General features: G+C 34.2%; 1 protein-coding gene across 2 annotated transcripts in view; it reads left to right on the forward strand.

Annotated features, from left to right (window-relative positions):
* The window catches only part of LOC107612827 (beta-galactosidase), an 18282-nt gene extending 17342 nt beyond the window's left edge, over positions 1 to 940 (forward strand). For both annotated transcript variants that reach the window (XM_016314580.2, XM_016314581.2), the window contains one exon: positions 601 to 940. In XM_016314580.2, the coding sequence (XP_016170066.1) occupies positions 601 to 774 (174 nt within the window). In that variant the 3' untranslated portion in view covers positions 775 to 940. The remainder of the gene's footprint in view (positions 1 to 600) is intronic.

Raw genomic sequence — 1023 nt, forward strand, 5'->3', positions numbered from 1 at the left:
CGTGTTCGTGTCAGTGTCTGTGCATCATAGGTGAAGAGAAATAAAATATGAATTAAATTTTGATGTTCTGACAATATACAGAATTTTATATGGGCATTCAACAGGATTAATGTGTTTAAATAACTTTTTTAAGTAATAGCTTTGAAGATTAGTTACTTTTGTTAATATGATAATACGCTATTAGATGTCTGAGTAATTCACTTTTAACAATTTTAACACATTTGACGAATGGAAGGGATAAATGAGTAACTTTTAGCAAATGTTAGGGTAATACTGTGCTATTTCATAGATTACACAGGAAATTGCGCATGGGTCCGGCCTTTACCAAAAATTTATGTATGCTCTCAGAATATATTGGTTTTGTGCTTTAAGAGAATTCGTAACTATTCATTCTTCATTTTTCACTTTTCTTGTCAATTTTTTAATATTGTAAACTAAACTGAGTGGTAGGCTACTGTCATTAAACCAAACAGGTTTCCATTGTCTTTGTATTTCTGTGTTAGAATCTGAACCCAAGAACATCCTCTTTTACCATTTTTTTCTATTTAGTTCTTCTAACTATTCTGTTTATTTATAATTTTATTTTGGTATTATATGCAGATTCATTTTGACCACAAACACATGGGTTTGGGTGGAGATGATAGTTGGTCCCCATGTGTGCACAACCAGTATTTGGTTCCTGCTGTGCCATACTCTTTCTCTCTAAGGCTATCTCCAGTTACTCCTGCTTCTTCTGGTCATGACATCTACAAATCTCAGCTTCAAATCTCTTGATTTCTCTGATATTCGACTAATTTGTCTACGAATGAGTAGGAATAAACTTCAAAGCTCTTGTGATGTGAGAAAGAAACATTAACATGCAATCTCTGTTGGTACCTATTTGAATCTATTTATTTATCTATTATATAAAAAAAAGAAAAACCAAGCTAGTTTTGACAATCACTAGCAAGAGGCCGGTAGGGGTGGCAAAGCCCGTCATTTGGTGGGCTGCCCCATTCCGTCTCGCTTAGTGAGGCGGTCTTA

Source organism: Arachis ipaensis, chromosome B08 (genome assembly GCF_000816755.2).
Source record: "Arachis ipaensis cultivar K30076 chromosome B08, Araip1.1, whole genome shotgun sequence".
Lineage (NCBI taxonomy): Eukaryota > Viridiplantae > Streptophyta > Magnoliopsida > Fabales > Fabaceae > Arachis > Arachis ipaensis.